This window comes from Mya arenaria, chromosome 4 (genome assembly GCF_026914265.1).
Source record: "Mya arenaria isolate MELC-2E11 chromosome 4, ASM2691426v1".
Taxonomy (NCBI): Eukaryota; Metazoa; Mollusca; class Bivalvia; order Myida; family Myidae; genus Mya; species Mya arenaria.
This window is the reverse complement of record NC_069125.1, coordinates 75,947,037-75,960,839: the sequence shown is the minus strand read 5'-3', so window position 1 is coordinate 75,960,839 and position 13,803 is coordinate 75,947,037. Positions and strand designations below refer to the sequence as shown.

The following is a 13,803-nucleotide window of genomic DNA, read 5'->3' as shown; positions in this document are numbered from 1 at the left end:
GTTGACTCAAAACGTTCTGTTTCAGTTCATTTAACCATTTTGACGAGTCTTTTTTCAAATCATCCTGCTGCAAAATCTGATATGTATCATATCAAAAATATGACTTATCCAAATTAATATTTTTTTTGCGTTTTATGATATATTAAATGGTATCCTAAATATACACGCTCAATGAAATGAAAGAAAGACCATTTAAATATAACCATTAGCCAGAATGGTTCATTGCAGGTACAAATAAAGCAGGCTATCCGAAAAAGGAATGACATTGATAATGAGAGACATAACAAGTAATTTAAGGTCATGAGAAATAAAGTCACATCTTTCTTAAGGAAATGCGAACAATGCAGCAATCCATGAAAATAAAGACACTTAAATAAAATTTACATTTCAAACACTTCCTCAAAATCAGCAAAAGCCTTTTCGATCATTTTTTTTTTTGTTCTAGGTAGCTAATTTGAATACAAATTGTTTAATTGGATTACGCCAGTTGATGTCAAGAATTATCTTCAACAATAAGAGACATTTTCATGTGTAGATGAAATCGTCCCTTAAACGTAATGTTATGCGGAGAAAATTTTGTCTAACCACTAAAGACAGTTGTAGACTATATCAAACTTGGACGTTATGACCAAATGTACGTAGAAATTGATTTGTAATAAAAGCAAAACGCGGGAAATTTTGACAGTTGAATTTAATAACGATGGTAATATCTACTTATTCATTATTTTGCACTCATTGTTTATGCATTTATTTTCAATTTTAAATAAAAAAGAACATATATATTGTATAGAATCTAAATTATTTAAAAAAAATACTTTATATTGGAAGCTCATCGGCTTGTATTTAATGCACCAGTCAATATTGTAACCACGGCCCCCAGGTCCGGGGGTATACCGGGGATAGCCGTGTTTTTACCTTCCAGGTGGACCCGCAGTGCCGGGTGAATGCTGTGGTTTTGTCTTTGCGCCCAAAATAGCGGGAAATGGGCCTTACCTAGAGTCCCTTTGGTGCAGGGAGATTTGGCAGTGATTTTACCAGCTGTTCATACCCACAGGGATGGGGATTTTACCCGACTTGGCTGAACTGAAAGTGAAAGTCCCCGCTATTCCCTGGACCTAGGGGGCCGTTGCAACAACTGACTGGTGCATAGGTACCAGTAGTCCATATTATTAGCCGCTTCAGAGTCTTTGACGATTTTGTTTTAGCGACTCTGCGTAATGCACCATTCAATTGTAACCACGGCCCCCACCCCCCCCCCAGGTCCGGGGAATAGCGGGGACTTTGACTTTTGGTCCAGCAAAGCCCGGGTAAACTCCCTTCCCTGCGGGGACGAACTGCTGGTGAAACCCATGCCAAATGTCCCCGCACTCCAGGGACTCAAGGTAAGGCCCATTCCCTGCTATATTTGGCGCGAAGACAAAACCACTGCATTCACCCAGCACTGTGGGGCCACCGGGAAGGTAAAAACATGGCCCATTTCCCCGGCTATCCCCGGTATTCCCCCGGACCTGGTGGGGGGGGCATGGTTACAATTGACTGGTGCATAAAGGGAACCAAATGAACATGCGGATTATTGTGGTCAGTATTTAAGTAGCTACTACACTTTATCATTAAGAATTTCAACATTCAAGGGAACTTGAACTCCTTTTCAGAATCTGTTAAAGATTAAACATATCTGGAAATGTTCTTTTCCTGTCCATTATATTTTCTGCCTTTACAAAACCCATGTACTTGTTTGGTTCATTGTTTTGTTTACTTTTATTCATTCAGAAGATATTTATTTGTGTGTTCATTTAAGCCTTAGAAATGAAAACAATACTTTCAAGGACCTATATGGAGGACCTAAGGACCTATATATATCGTTTATAGTTCTGCGGTACTATACTAAAGAAATTGTGTTTTGTTTAAATTATATCCGTCATATACTAGCACAAATTATTTTCTTGGTCATAGGACTCGCTCATGGTGTGCATAGTGCACTTTTTACAAAACAAAATGTGTTTAGTTAGTGTGGCAATTCATAAGAATTGTCATAACTAAGATACATATACTGCTGGAACCTTTCAAAAAATATTGATATTTGCTCAAATATTGTCTTTAAAGACCTCAATTTTAAATACCGTTAGTAATGCACTTCAGCAAATTAATGTAGTGGGATTGGTTGATGGATACAATCATGTTATGTTCCCAATGTACTTGATAAAGATTAAAATATATCTCAGCTATTGTATAAGTCCTTGTGGCTGAGTGGTAAAGGCTCCAGTTATCTAATATTTTCTTCACTTACAGTAGCAACATGGGTTCTCACCCCACTACTACCAATTTATTTATTTTTTAATCAAGTAATTCTATGTTTTGTATACCGGTAATGTAAATTTTGGCTCTTCATTATTGGACTAAGAATTTCTGTTTGGGTTTTGCATTTCTCCCCAACTACGGTACTTAATGTATTGCATTGAGACTTTATACAAGGGTTATCAACCATCCAACCTTCTTAAATAATCAAGGTAGATTACTCCATATTACATATTATGCAAAGTATGGCTCTTTGTTATTGGACTTAGAAATTCTAGTTTAAAGCAGTGAAATAGTCAAGTGTGTTGTCTCTGTGACAGCTCTTGCTGGATTTGTTCTCTGTTTTCAGTCGAAGAAAAAAGGATTGAGTGTTGATGAAAAACGGCACAGAATGATGGAGTTCTTCTATGAAAAGGTAAAATGTATCGTATACTTTTCAAAATACCAATTTGAGAATAATCACTTTTACTAGTATTTACCAGCCATTTGTTTATCTTCGGGTTTTATTAAGGGTTATTTTGTTTAAAATGAAAATGCTTTTGTGCAGAAGGTCAGGTATGGTAAATAAAATAAAATGTTGCCTTAAATCATCGTCTGCACCCCAGCGTATCATAAATAAATTGGCAAGGGAAACTTTGTTTATCTTGAATATTCATAAGCATTTTCCGACCAGTGAAATAGCCAATAATAAAAAATGGAAAAAAATTCTTTTGTGAAGAGCTATCAACATATTTAACAATATCCTGCCTAAAACGATTTGTAAGCCGTGATCTCATAGGATTATTTCGAACCAAGATTACATCCGTAACTTCTCGGCCATATCCGCACAGCATGAGGTGTGTCTCATGTTACAATCAAGTGGCTGGATTTCACCTTATTTATTTTTATGAGTACGAGACTTTTACAGCTGATTTGCCCAGGGTATCATATAGGTTATGATACGCTGGAGTGTGGAGGATGCTTTAAATTGGAGGCTGTTTAAATTATTATTATATATATATGTATATAATAGAATAGCATAAAAACTACAGGGACAAGCCCAGTAGTCGAAAATTCAAAAATAAAACTTGTTTTGAGGCAAAAGCCAAGGGCCCAAACGACAATGTTCTAGAAACACAAACCTATAAAGTGAGTATAAATACAACATGAAAGTGCACACTTACATTTGCTTGCGTGTTAATTGTAATGATATGAACAAATATGATGATGATATTAATCAAATAAAATTCTATAAACTTACCTTTATGTGATCAAACAGTCACGCCAAGTCTATGTGACTAATTTGACTGCAAAAAAAAAAACTGAAGAAATAAGCATCATTATCATATAGGAACTGGTTTAAAGGAGCACTTTAACCTCTATTGATGTACTGTTTGTAAAAAAATGCGTCCATTTGGTTGGACTTATTAATTAAGGTGAAATTCCATAAGCTTATAGTAACATGTCCAATTTGTCATGCCAAGTGTTTGACATTGACAAAAAGGCTCATTTCTGATGGAGAACTTAGTACATGTACAAGAACAATGCACTTCTTGGTAGCTATGTCATAATTATAGCATATCGCAGGAGTTTCGACAGAAAATGAACCTAATGAGTTTCTATTTACAAATAGTGAACCTCCTGAATGAAGAACATCACCATTTTGTCCAACTTTTTAAAATATATCAAAAATCCGAATACATTGTTTAAAGCTGCACTCTCACAGATTGAACGTTTTGACAACTTTTTTATTTTTTGTCTTGGAATGTTTCAATTTTGGCGAAAATCCATGGAAACCAGTTATATAAGACTGCTGACAAAAAATTAGATTGCAGTTTATTACATTTAAGTTCAAAAATTGATGTTTTATGCATTTTTCATAAAACATTAATTTTCGAACGGAAATTTGAAAATCTACGATCTGATTTTTTCTCAGCAATCTTATATCACTGGTTTGCAGATATTTACGCAAAAATTTGCTCTTTCTGAGACAAAAAATAAAAAAGTTGTAAAAATCATTTTAGATGGTAAATCTGTGAGAGTGCAGCTTTAAGTTACCTACCGATCATCCAACCATTGGAGCTTTTTTATTATAAAATTCACCATCTTTGCTTTTGAAGATCAAATTGTATTAAAAGAAAGCAAATCATTTTACCGTTCAAGAAATTTATAGTTTGAATAAACCGCAAATAAACTGATAAATTTATGGTCATTCTAGTAAAGGTACTTAAAACTGCAGCTGCTGTACATCATGTGTGCATTCAATATCGATCACACTAACTGGTATGTTTAAAATCAATTACAGCATATTTTGTTCCCATAAGTTATGTGTGATACCTATTTATTGGTCCTAGATGTATGATATGATAAGTAATAAGTTTATTGTATTTTCAGAAAGACTTTTTCCAGCTGAAGGAACTTGAGCGGCAGTGTCAGAAGGAGAAAGGGATCACCTCAATGTCTGTAAAGGACATCCTCACCAGCCTGGTGGACGATGGTATGGTCGACACAGACAAAGTGGGCACCTCTGTCTACTTCTGGGCCTTTCCCAGCAAGGCCAGTCAGAATGTATGAAGTGCTTTAGTTTTTAGCAAATGAAGAGGATATTACTTAATTTGCTATATACTATCAGCCTATCACATTCAAATAATATTTTTAATGGAATAAATTATTATATGTAGAATAAAGTTGATTTTTGTGGTTCATTTAATACAAAAACATGATTTTTTTTTATAATGTAGCGATTAAACGATGATCTAATATTGACAGCGATTAAACGATGATCTAATATTGACAGCGATTAAACGATGATCTAATATTGACAAAAAAAAAGATCATTTGCTTTAAAAGTCAGCGATAATAGGTAATAATTTTCCACAACTGATCATCACACACAATAACATAAAATATTTCAATGGTATTTACATGATGCTTTTTTAAATAGAAATTGTACAACATAACTTAAACAAACAGTTAACCTAAGCTTTCAGTCCATTAGGCTATTTGGTGATCCAAATGATATGATCAATCATTTTTATAATACAACATGATCTAAAATCATCATTTTTTCTCACAGCGTCAAAGAAAGATTGATGATCTCGAGGGTCGTTTGGCAGATATGACCCAGAAGCATTTGGCATTGAAGGCTGCAGTGGAGCAGGCCAGTCTTGGCAAGGAGGAATCGGTTGGGAACAGATGCTTTATGTGCTGTATTTTAGTTTAATAGTACAAAAGTTCAAGGCTTGTAGTTTGATTTTAATCATGCGTTTTGTTACTCCACATGTCGACCAAACATACTATTTAAAACTTAAAGATCATGTTCTGTACAGAAGACTTGAGTATATCTTGCTTGAGAGAAAGAAGATGGAATTCTTATAAAAAATAACTGCATGCTTATTTTTCCATTCCTCTTAGGATGACAGAACAAAGATTCTGACAGACTTAAGTGCTGTTGAAAGTGAGAGGTCGCGGCTGGCTGGAGAGCTGGAGCGTTACCGAGAGTGTGACCAAGAGGTTGTGGAGGAGGTCAAACAAAACTCACAGATCGCTAGGGAGGCAGCAAATCGGTGGACAGGTAAACATGATCATATGCATCTTGAAAAAGTTGAGGTATTTTCATAGCCCTGATGTCATGGAGGTCATTGGGAAAAAAACTTAAATGATGGCTATTACTTGTAAACCATACAAATCTGTGAAACATTGGTACATGGGTTCACAATTGCAAAACTAAGACCATGAAAGATTACATCTTGTCATCCAAGTTGTTGATTTTGAATAGCATTTGTAACAAGATTGAAATACAAATTTGAAGGACACGCATGCACAGCTGACAAAACTTAAGTTCTATGAATACTATAACGGACAATGCTACAATCCTAACTATCACATGACAATACTACAGAACTGTCAATACTATCACATGACAGTACTACAGAATACTAAATACTATTACATGACAATACTACAGAACTATAGATACTATCACATGACAATACTACAGAACTATAGATACTATCACATGACAATACTACAGAACTATAGATACTTTCATGTGACAATACTACGATCATAACTATCACATGACAATACTACAAAACTGTCAATACTATCACATGACAATACTACAGAATAATAGATACTATCACATGACAATACTACAATCAGAACTATCACATGACAATACTACAGAACTGTCAAAACTATCACATGACAATACTACAGAACTGTCAATACTATCACATGCCAATACTACAGAACTGTTAATACTATTTCATGACAATACTACAGAACTATAAATACCATCACATGCCAATACTACAGAAATATCAATACTATCACATGACACAACTACAAGCATTACTATCACATGACAATACTACAGAACTGTCAATACTATCACATGACACGACTACAAGCATTACTATCACGTGACAATACTACAGAACTATCAGAACTATCACATGACACAACTACAAGCATTACTATCACATGCCAATACTACAGAAATATCAATACTATCACATGACACAACTACAAGCATTACTATCACATGCCAATACTACAGAAATATCAATACTATCACATGACACAACTACAAGCATTACTATCACATGACAATACTACACAACTATCAATACTATCACATGACACGACTACAAGCATTACTATCACGTGACAATACGACAGAACTAGTGATACTATCATGTGACAATACTACAGAACTAGTGATACTATCACATGGCAATACTACAGAACTATCAATACTATCACATGCCAATACTACAGAATTGTCAATACTATCACATGGCAATACTACAGAACTATCAATACTATCACATGACAATACTACAGAAATATAGATCCTATCACATGACAAAACTACAAGCATTACTATCACATGACAATACTACAATCAGAACTATCACATGACAATACTACATAACTATCAATACTATCACATGACACTACTACAGACCTTTAGATACTATCACATGACAATACTACAGAACTATAGATACTATCACATGACAATACTACAGAACTATAGATACTATCACATGACAATACTACAGTACTATAGATACTATCACATGACAATACTACAGAACTATAGATACTATCACATGACAATACTACAGAACTATAGATACTATCACATGACAATACTACAGAACTATAGATACTATCACATGACAATACTACAGAACTATAGATACTATCACATGACAATACTACAGAACTATAGATACTATCACATGACAATACTACAATCAGAAATATCACATGACAATACTACAATCAGAAATATCACATGACAATACAACATAACTATCAATACTATCACATGACAATACTACAATCAGAACTATCACATGACAATACAACATAACTATCAATACTATCACATGACAATACTACAATCAGAAATATCACATTGCAATACTACAGAACTATAGATAATATCACATGACACTACTACAATCAGAACTATCACATGACAATACTACAATCAGAAATATCACATGACAATACAACATAACTATCAATACTATCACATGACAATACTACAATCAGAACTATCACATGACAATACAACATAACTATCAATACTATCACATGACAATACTACAATCAGAACTATCACATGACAATACTACAATCAGAAATATCACATGACAATACTACAAGCATTACTATCACATGACAATACTACAAGCATTACTATCACATGACAATACTACAAGCAGAACTATCACATGACAATACTACAAGCAGAACTATCACATTGCAATACTACAGAACTATCAATACTATCACATGACAATACTACAATCAGAAATATCACATGACAATACAACATAACTATCATTACTATCACATGGCAATACTACAATCAGAACTATCACATGACAATACTACATAACTATCAATACTATCACATGGCACTACTACAGAACTGTCAATACTATCACATGGCACTACTACAGAACTGTCAATACTATCACATGACAATACTACAGAACTGTCAATACTATCACATGACAATACTACAGTACTATAGATACTATCACGTGACAATACTACAGAACTGTCAATACTATCACATGGCAATACTACAGTACTATAGATACTATCACGTGATAATACTACAGAACTATAGATACTATCACATGACAATACTACAGAACAATAGATACTATCACATGACCATACTACAGAACTATAGATACTATCACATGACAATACTACAGAACTATAGATACTATCACATGACAATACTACATAACTATAGATACTATCACATGACAATACTACAAAACTATCAATACTATCACATGACAATACTACAGAACTATAGATACTATCACATGACAATACTACATAACTATAGATACTATCACATGACAATACTACATAACTATCAATATTATCACATGACAATACTACAGAAATATAGATACTATCCCATGACAATACTACAGAACTATAGATACTATCACATGACAATACTACAAGCATTATTATCAGATGACAATACTACACAACTATCAATACTATCACATGACAAAACTACAAGCATTACTATCACATGACAATACTACAGAACTATCAGAACTATCACATGACAATACTACACAACTATCAGAACTATCACATGACAATACTACAATCAGAAATATCACATGACAATACTACAATCAGAAATATCACATGACAATACTACAATCAGAACTATCACATGACAATACTACAATCAGAAATATCACATGACAATACTACACAACTATCAATACTATCACATGACAAAACTACAAGCATTACTATCACATGACAATACTACAGAACTATCAGAACTATCACATGACAATACTACACAACTATCAGAACTATCACATGACAATACTACAGAACTATCAGAACTATCAGAACTATCACATGACAATACTACACAACTATCAGAACTATCACATGACAATACTACAGAACTATCACATGACAATACTACACAACTATCAGAACTATCACATGACAATACTACAGAACTATCAGAACTATCACATGACAATACTACAGAACTATCAGAACTATCACATGACAAAACTACAAGCATTACTATCACATGACAATACAACATAACTATCAATACTATCACATGACAAAACTACAAGCATTACTATCACATGACAATACTACAGAACTATCAGAACTATCACATGACAATACTACACAACTATCAATACTATCACATGACAAAACTACAAGCATTACTATCACATGACAATACTACAGAACTATCAGAACTATCACATGACAATACTACATAACTATCAATACTATCACATGACAATACTACAGAACTATCAGAACTATCACATGACAATACTACATAACTATCAATACTATCACATGACAATACTACAGAACTATCAGAACTATCACATGACAATACTACATAACTATCAATACTATCACATGACAATACTACATAACTATCATTACTATCACATGACAATACTACAGAACTATCAGAACTATCACATGACAATACTACATAACTATCAATACTATCACATGGCAATACTACAGAACTATCACATGACAATACTACATAACTATCAATACTATCACATGACAATACTACAGAACTGTCAATACTATCACATGACAATACTACAATCAGAACTATCACATGACAATACTACAATCAGAACTATCACATGACAATACTACATAACTATCAATACTATCACCTGACAATACTACAGAACTATAGATACTATCACATGACCATACTACAGAACTATAGATACTATCACATGACAATACTACAGTACTATAGATACTATCATGTGACAATACTACAGTACTATAGATACTATCATGTGACAATACTACAGTACTATAGATACTATCACGTGGCAATACTACAGTTCTATCATGTGGCAATACTACAGTACTATAGATACTATCACGTGGCAATACTACCGTACTATAGATACTGTCATGTGGCAATACTACAGTACTATAGATACTATCACGTGACAATACTACAGTACTATAGATACTATCACGTGGCAATACTACAGTTCTATCATGTTGCAATACTACAGTACTATAGATACTACCACGTGACAATACTACAAAACGATAGATACTATCATGTGACAATACTACAGTACTATAGATACTATCATGTGGCAATACTACAGTACTATAGATACTATCATGTGGCAATACTATAGATACTATCACATGACAATACTACAGTACTATAGATACTATCACGTGGCAAAACTACAGGCCTATCATGTGGCAATTCTACAGTAATGTTGATACTATCATGTGGCAATACAACAGTACTATAGATACTATCACGTGGCAATACTATAGTACTATAGATACTATCACGTGGCAATACTACAGTACTATAGATACTATCATGTGGCAATACTATAGTACTATAGATACTATCATGTGGCAATACTACAGTTCTATCATGTGACAATACTACAGTACTATAGATACTATCATGTGGCAATACTACAGTACTATAGATACTATCATGTGACAATGCTACAGTACTATAGATACTATCATGTGACAATACTACAGTACTATAGATACTATCATGTGGCAATACTACAGTACTATAGATACTATCACGTGGCAATACTATAGTACTATAGATACTATCATGTGGCAATACTACAGTACTATAGATACTATCATGTGGCAATACTATAGTACTATAGATACTATCACGTGGCAATACTACAGTTCTATCATGTGACAATACTACAGTACTATAGATACTATCATGTGACAATACTACAGTACTATAGATACTATCATGTGGCAATACTACAGTACTATAGATACTATCACTTGGCAATACTACAGTTCTTTCATGTGACAATACTACAGTACTATAGATACTATCATGTGGCAATACTACAGTACTATAGATACTATCACGTGGCAATACTACAGTACTATAGATACTATCATGTGACAATACTACAGTACTATAGATACTATCATGTGACAATACTACAGTACTATAGATACTATCATGTGACAATACTACAGTACTATAGATACTATCATGTGACAATACTACAGTACTATAGATACTATCATGTGACAATACTACAGTACTATAGATACTAATATGTGACAATACTACAGTACTATAGATACTATCACGTGACAATACTATAGATACTATCACGTGGCAATACTACAGTACTTTAGATACTATCATGTGGCAATACTACAGTACTATACATACTATCATGTGACAATACTACGTACTATAGATACTATCATGTGGCAATACTACAGTACTATAGATACTATCACGTGGCAATACTACAGTACTATAGATACTATCACGTGACAATACTACAGTACTATAGATACTATCACGTGACAATACTACAGTACTATAGATACTATCACGTGGCAATACTACAGTACTATAGATACTATCACGTGGCAATACTACAGTACTATAGATACTATCACGTGGCAATACTACAGTACTATAGATACTATCACGTGGCAATACTACAGTACTATAGATACTATCACGTGGCAATACTACAGTACTATAGATACTATCACGTGACAATACTACAGTACTATAGATACTATCACGTGACAATACTACAGTACTATAGATACTATCACGTGACAATACTACAGTACTATAGATACTATCACGTGACAATACTACAGTACTATAGATACTATCACCTGACAATACCCTGGTACTACAGAAATATAGATACTATCATGTGACAATACAACAGTACTATAGATACTATCACCTGACAATACTACAGTACTATAGATACTATCATGTGACAATACTACAGTACTATAGATACTATCACCTGACAATACCCTGGTACTACAGAAATATAGATACTATCATGTGACAATACTACAGTACTATAGATACTATCACCTGACAATACCCTGGTACTACAGAAATATAGATACTATCATGTGACAATACAACAGTTCTATTAATAATATCACAGCACTCTACTGCAGTTCTATCTATGCTTCCATGCGACAAAACTTCAGATGCTTAGCCGTTAAATTTTAACTGTTACCCGCGTGATATGTGCTTGGTAGGTTTGATGGAATACTGGTATAGTTTGGCCAAACTCTATTTAGAAAGAAAACAGTTATAAAAAAAAATTGTGTGTGTTTTAATGTTGTTTTAATGGATAAGCTTCAAGTCACATGAATATTACATGTCCAACCACTTACCATCGAGGGATGGGAATTCAGACTGGAACAAATATGTACCTCTGCATGCTGTCAGTTAAACATTATATAATTTATATAATTAATATAATTTTTTATTTCATCAAAACAGCTATAAAATGGGAAACATTTGGTACCAGGTTTTAAATCAATACAGTAAGTATTTAGAAAACACTCATTCAGTTGGTTAAATAAATTGTCTGTGATGTAAAACAGTTTTTATTACAATATTGGAAAATTGAAATATTTGTTTTTGTGTTTTTCCAGATAATATATTTTCAACGAAATCCTGGATAAAGAAAAAATTCTCGTTTGATGAGTCCGTCATCAACAAACAATTTGAAATCCCAGAAGATTTAGACTACATTGAATAAAATCACATTGTATGTTTCAAACCACTAACTGTTATTATTAGATATCTAATTATTTGTGTGCATTTTGTTCATTACAGTGTTATGTACAAATAAATGAAAGTATCATGTTTGAGTTCAATCAGAATTTCTTCTTTGCATGCAGAAAAGTTGGCTTACCAGAAATATTGCTCGAATCACTCGAGTGTTATCCCCCTTTAATTATAGAAAAGCCTTTGTCCAATGATCACCAAATTTGGTCAGCAATATCTTGGCCAGGTTTACGATAACAACTCAGTCACTCCAGAATCTCTTTTTTTACATTTAATTTTTCTCTTCATTTAGTGTTAATAGTCTGAAAAATTGTTATGTACGTAGCTCCAAAATTGTGCTTAAATGCAAAACCTTAACCAGAATATCTGAGTTGAATAATAAAGGGCAATTATTTGCTTTAAATGCAAACTAGCATTGTAGGTTGGATGGTTGAGTACCATTGTATTAAGTCTCAATGCAATACATCAAGTAGTTGCTGAGATATTAACCTATGTGTGCTTAAATGCAAAACCTTAACCAGAATTTCTAAGTCAAACGACGCTTGGGTGAGTAGTATAGCTCTCCTTATTCTTCGAATAGTCGAGCTAAAAAACAAACAAAACATCCACATTTGCATTTTATTTTTCCCCAGAAAATGTCCACATTTGTAGAAAAGCTTAGTACAATGAACATGTCAAAATATGTTTTCACTTGCCAAGATACAGTACTATGTAATGCAGTAACAAAATCAGACCGGTGATGTAAAAACATTCATTACCTGAAAAATAAACCCACTGTAAACTGAACAACAGTCAATTATACAATACATATATCAGAAATATAACATTGTTTTATGATCTTTTTA

General features: G+C 33.3%; 1 protein-coding gene across 2 annotated transcripts; it reads left to right on the top strand.

The window, feature by feature from the left end:
• The first annotated feature begins 635 nt into the window (after positions 1-635).
• Positions 636-13,047, top strand: LOC128232762 (meiotic nuclear division protein 1 homolog). 2 transcript variants are annotated; one of them, XM_052946491.1, is made up of 6 exons: positions 636-703; positions 2,645-2,710; positions 4,669-4,842; positions 5,351-5,458; positions 5,689-5,848; positions 12,823-13,047. In XM_052946491.1, exons 1-6 carry the CDS (start codon positions 701-703, stop codon positions 12,927-12,929), a joined length of 618 nt encoding a protein of 205 aa, XP_052802451.1. In that variant the 5' UTR covers positions 636-700; the 3' UTR covers positions 12,930-13,047. The 2 variants fall into 2 exon arrangements, with proteins under 2 accessions (XP_052802451.1, XP_052802450.1); XM_052946490.1 differs by lacking the exon at positions 636-703 and adding an exon at positions 1,409-1,578.
• The last annotated feature ends 756 nt before the right edge of the window (positions 13,048-13,803 follow it).